General features: G+C 41.5%; 1 protein-coding gene across 1 annotated transcript in view; it reads left to right on the forward strand.

Moving 5' to 3' along the window:
• The window catches only part of LOC101862877 (agnestins efflux protein AgnL12), a gene marked incomplete at its 3' end in the record, with an annotated part of 7,100 nt that extends 2,753 nt beyond the window's left edge, over positions 1 to 4,347 (forward strand). The window contains 3 exon segments of the mRNA XM_013083801.2: positions 268 to 454; positions 2,761 to 2,887; positions 4,208 to 4,347. Coding sequence (XP_012939255.1) covers positions 268 to 454; positions 2,761 to 2,887; positions 4,208 to 4,347 — 454 coding nt within the window.
• Between the last annotated feature and the right edge of the window lie 1,750 nt (positions 4,348 to 6,097).

Below are 6,097 nucleotides of genomic sequence, written 5' to 3' on the forward strand. Positions count from 1 at the left end.
GGGGGACTACAATTTTAATTTCAAATATTTAAATCTCAATAACTGCCACCCTCCCACCCCAAACCTTAAGATGATTTTATGAATCTGGAAACGCCGAGTTCTTTAACTGTGAAGAAAAAAAATACAATTGTAATTTTTATTGACTCCTCTCCAAAACCATGAAAAAACAAACAAACAAATAAACAAACAGACAGACAAAAAGTACAGACAAACAGACAAAAACCACTCAACCCCCCACCCCCTTGTCACCCCTCTCCCAACCCCCAGGTAACCTGGCGACATACATCAACTCATACTACCACAGCCGGGTGCCCTCAGAGACGGACCTGGTGGACCCTCAGTGGATCTTCTCCGCCTTCTTCATCGCCTTCTCTCTGGCCATCATCGCCTCGGGCTATATCAGCAACCGCTACGGGCCCCGCCCCACCATCATAGCGGCACTCTTTGTGCACAGGTGAACGGTTCTCTGGTACATGTACTACTACCTTATGTGAGGGTGCAGTGGCGGAGTGGTTAGTGTGTTAGAAAGTCTGGGTTCGAGCCTCGGTTCGCTGGTACTACTACCTTATGTGAGGGTGCAGTGGCGGAGTGGTTAGTGTGTTAGAAAGTCCGGGTTCAAGCCTCGGTTCGGACACGGATTTTTTTCGCCCCCTCCTGCCCACCCAGCAGTAATGAATGAGTACCTGACTTCGAGTTAGGGAAGTAAAGGCGGCGTGGAAAGGAACTGCCCACCCTACCACAATATATGCCGAAGGCTCAGGAAGTTGTCTCACTAACAAGGCAATCCTCAATGTCCGGATCGGATGCGGGAATAACTTTTACTTCTTTTTTTAAAACTACCTTTTACTTTTTACTTGTGTGACTGCTGCATATCTTATATTATTATGGCCTCACATTATATTTTTTTAAATGACATTTGTAAAGAATACGAAAACACAACCGGTTACTTGCCTACCTGTCGTTTCTTTTACACTGAAATCTCGTGAGAATTCAAAACGAGACAATAATGATGTGACGTATCAAGGAAGGGAAATAATTATGATATTGAAGAATCGTTCTTTCAACATTCGCAACATAGTTCATTCCCTTTTTTTACATATCATAGCATCATTCATACATTACAACTTGTTCATCCGCTGTTGCCATTAAAGCGTCGAGGGGAGATGCAGTTTTCTATGGTAGGCAGCTCCGCAGCTCTTTCAGTTGTGATGTTATGTTTTCTCAGGGTTTCCTTGACACCCTCGATCCACCTTTTGCGTGGCCTTCCTCTTCCTTTATAGCCTGAGTACTTGTAGACTTTCGAGGCTGGTTGGTCAGGAGACATACGTAACAGGTGGCCAAACCATATAATTCTCTGTCTTTCTATGTAATGCAGGCAGGACGATTTTCTGGTAAAAGTAAACTACAGAGTTTTCCTATTTATTCTTTTTTGTGGGAGGCGTGCTTGACAAAAAAAGCAATATGTGAGGCAGCGTGGTGGAATCAGGCTCTCGTCAATTTTTGGGCATGTAGAGTTATTGGTATCATCTTAAAGCTTGTTCACTTGTCTTTATTTGGATGGAAAAAAAGTCCATTTATCTTAAATACAAGTGGAGATATTTGCGATTGAAGGAGGTGGAGTTCACCTGTTTTTAGAGGAAAAATTAGTGAAAATATGGCCGCCAAAGATTGGTTATTTCCTTAGCTCAAGAGTCCGTGGTAACTGAAAACTTCCCTTTTTTGTGCCTTAAATCAACGTTTTTCAGAAAAATTTATACAGAAATGAGTTCTGTAATAGGCATGAAAAGTGTTGAGCCAAAAAACAAAAATTTGATAAAAATTCACAAACGAGAGCCTGATTCTACCACGCTGCCTCACATATATGAGTTTGTATATGGTGGGGTTGGGGGGGGGGGTTATATACCTCAATTTTACCGTTTTTCTGAGAGGAATGCAGACCGGAGAATTTATTGTTGTGTTTTGTTGTTGTTGATTGTTTGTTTGTTGGTTTGTTGTTGTTTTTGTTGTTGTTGTTGTTGTTGTTTTTTTTTTGGGGGGGGGTACCTCAAACTTACCGTTTTCCCGAGAGGAATGTAGATGGGAAAATAGGGGGGGGGGTAAAGATAAATAATTAAACTGATATCGTGGTGGACTATGGTACAGATTTAAAAAACTGGAAGTATCATCTCTGACTCAGAGGTTGACGTGTAATGACCCTCCATCCTTCACAGTCAGAGCTGTCGTTGTATAATATTCTGTTATATCCAAGCCAGTCCATGTTTTTATGGTGTCCATCCCTGTTACTCTTAGTCTTCCCCTGGCTCTTCTGCCCCGCATCCTTCCTTCAGGCACCTCTTTCACTATGGTCTCGCGTCGTTTTTTTAGTGGCCAAAGTATTACCCTTTTTCAAACCCTGAAGTTGTTTTTTTTTTTAAAGGAGGGAGGGAGGGGGCAGGCAAACGTCTTGTGCTTTTCATTCAACCCTTACAACACCTGTTTTCATTTAACCCTTACAAGTGGGTGGTTGGCGGGTGCTCTGGTGTGGTTTGCTTCTTCTTTCCTATCAAACATCTATCGTCCTTATCTCCACTTTTTCTTTTTAATGTTTGTTACTCTCTTATAACACCTTTAATCTTCTGGCGCTCATACTGCCTTATGCAGTTGCGAGCGCCGTAAAACCTCTACTAAAACTAAACTAACCCTAACAACTCCTGTTTTTATTTAACCCTTACAACACCAGTTTTCACTTCACCCCTTCAACTGTTCTTGTTTCGCTTTCAGCGGCGCCACCTTCCTCAGCTTCTACGCCATCCAGCACTCCATGACTGCCCTCATCCTTACGTTTGGTGCAGTGGGCGGGGTCGGGGCGGGGCTTGCCTATGGACCGCCTCTTCCGGTTGTCATTAAGGTAAGAGGTAGAGATAGGCAAAATCCGAATAATCTATAAGGATAACCGGATAATTCTTAATGAAACATTATCTGAATTCAGACTCTTAAAACTCTCTTTCCTGACCTGTTTGCCGAAGTGGGCGCATCCATTTGTCGAAGTGGTTCTAACCCGTTTGTCGAAGCGGTTCTAACCCGTTTGTCGAAGCGGTTCATATCATAATATTTGCCGAAGAGGTGCACTAACATATCATCCAGATTTTGCTAAAGCGACTCATTGCCCAGCCTTAGTAAAAGGGGAAGTTTGTAAACTATAACCGAGGGTGGTTGGCGGGTGCTCTGGTGTGGTTTGCTTCTTCTTTCCTATCAAACATCCATCGTCCTTATCTCCCTTTCTTCTTTTTTATGTTTGTTACTTTCTTGTAACACCTCTAATCTTCTGGCGCTCATATGACCTTATGCAGTTGCGAGCGCCGTAAAACCTCTACTAAAACTACCTAAAAAACTATAAGCTCAGCATATTTTTGTCAACTCTTTCAAGCTGCAATCCTATAACCTGCTTTGCCGAAACAAATATTGGCCAAAGCCTTAAAATTTTTTTAAAATAGTGTTACATTATCAGCTAATCAGCCCGAATCAAGAGGAAATCGGCAAGCTCCTAGAAATAGGGCACGTTTGAAGAGACGTGTGTTGGACAAATTATCAATCAACCACTGTGTGGGTGCCGTGCGCTGTGTGTAATGTGTGCCTCTAGCGGCCAATCTGCTGGCGGTACAGCGGGGCAAATTTACATTCGTTTAAGAAGACCGTACAACTTAGACAGTAAACTGTTGGCGTGTGAGGACGCACTATGTTAAAAAAAGGCCCTCCTTTTCGCGCATTAACAAAACCTGGCGATAAGCGGGGCTAACGGTACAACAGAGGGCGGTACAACGAGGTTTGACTGTACCTATGGTATGTACATTTATTGGCCATTTTCAATCTAATATATTATTATTCAGAATTTGAATTTGGAAAAAGTGTTTCTGGTGCGCATGCAACCGATACCACAGTTTTAGAAACTGTCCTTTTAGAAATAGGATTTTTTAAAAAAATATGGGCTTAGTACATCTGAACAGATGGCTGACGAATCTACCTTAAGCATACAGTTACAATGTCATAATTGTTGCACTGGTTTTGTTGATGCCTCCTTTCAACAATATATATTACTTATCTCCCCTCCTTCTTTGTGTTATACACGTCACTCTCTCATAACACCTCCAATCTTCAACACTCTCATGTGTCCCATTTGTGTTGCAAGTACCTTAAAACTCTTACTAAAAACCGTACCGTCTGCCTCCAGTGGATGCCCCGGCGTGTCGGCCTGGCCAGCGGAGCCCTGATGACGGGGTTTGGGGGCGGGGCTATCTTCTACAACGAGCTCGTCACTTTCTTCATCAACCCAGACAACATCAGGCCAGACGTGAAGGGCTCGAGAACCACGTGAGTTAGTTTGGTCAGGGATATGACCATGTAGGTGGTTGGCTGGTGCTCTGGTTTTGGTTTGGTCCTTCTTCCCTGTCCAATATCTGTTGCTTTTATATCTCCTCCTTTTTCATTTCTTTTGTTTCTCTCCGGTAACATTTCTAATCTTCAGTACTTAGATCTATATTATGACCTAATTGTGCTCAAGTGCTGCAAAACTCTTACTAAAAGTTAAAACGAATATGAGAGGCAGCGTGGTGGAATCAGGCTCTTGTCAATTTTTGGGCATCTAGAGTTATTTGTATCATCTTAAAGCTTGTTCCCTTGTCTTTATTTGAATGAAAAAATATCCGTTTACCTTAAATACAAGTCGAGATATTTGGGAATGAAGGAGGTGGGGGGCACCTGTTTTCAGAGGTAAAATTAGTGAGAAAATGGTAGCCAAAGATTGCTTATTTCCATAGCTTAAGAGTCGGTGGTAACTGAAAATTTACATCTTTTATGCCTTTAATCAACGCTTTTCAGAAAAATCCACACAGAAATGAGTTCTTTAATGGGCATGAAAGGTGTTGAGAGCCCAAAAACAAAAAATTGATACAAATTCACAAACCTGCAGAAAAGTGCAACTTTCTTCACTTTAATTATTTTGACGAGAGCCTGATTGCACCGCGCTGCTTCACATTTCTAATCTTCAGTACTTAAATTATGACCTAATTGTGCTCAAGTGCTGTAAAACTCTTACTAAAACTTAAAACGAATACATGTATTGCTATCGCTATTGTTGTTTCTTGTAGGCAGGCATAATTCAAGTCCTAATCCTGAGGCTTCACGAATTACATTGTCAGGTAGAAAGGCTAAAACCAAGGGTAAAGCCTGCAAGCTGAGCACATCCACAGAAGTGGAAATAAATCTTTTAGATGCTCGAAATATGGCATGGAACTCTTCTCTGTCGCAGTTGGCCTCATTGGTCATAGCAGAAGCCACAGGTCATCTAAATCCTAATTTCTTCTATTTCACTAATGTAATAATATTCTCCTCTCTGAGATGCTTAGGTACTCGTCAGACATTGACAGAAGAACTATTAGTGAGGCAGCGTGGTGGAATCAGGCTCTCGTCAAGTTTTGGGCCTGTAGGGTTATTGGTACCATCTTAAAGCTTGTTCATTTGTCTTTATTTGGATGAAAATAATATCCATTTATCTTGAATACAAGTCGAGATATTTGCGAAAGAAGGAGGTGGGGGTCACCTGTTTTCAGAGGTAAAATTAGTTAGAAAAGGGCCACCAAAGATTAGTTATTTCCTTAGCTTAAGAGTCCGTGGTAACTAAAAATTTACCTTTTTAAGCCTTTAATCAACGTTTTTCAGAAAAATCCCCACAGAAACTAGTTCTTTAATGGGCATGAAAGGTGTTGAGCCAAAAAACAAAAATTTTATAAAAGTTCACAAACCTGCGGAAAAATGCAAGTTTCGTCAATTTGATTATTTTGACGAGAGCCTGATTCCACCACGCTGCCTCACATTATTTTTGTTTGCTGAAAAGTAATTCGAGCAAAAATAAACCAACGGCAAACAGTCGAATAGAAATGAAGTTTTGAGACGGTAGGCTTCTAGAATTCTATTTTCTTACAATTTCCATGTTGTGACTTTTCCTGTTTTTACAGTAAACATATTGTCGTCCCCGCCATTCATCAATGTCGTATGTCAAAATAATATGAGGTTTTCCGCAGAAGCAAATAAATACTGGGGCGTGGAGAGGGGTGGGGGGGGG

Source organism: Aplysia californica, unplaced genomic scaffold, assembly GCF_000002075.1.
Source record: "Aplysia californica isolate F4 #8 unplaced genomic scaffold, AplCal3.0 scaffold00255, whole genome shotgun sequence".
Lineage (NCBI taxonomy): Eukaryota > Metazoa > Mollusca > Gastropoda > Aplysiida > Aplysiidae > Aplysia > Aplysia californica.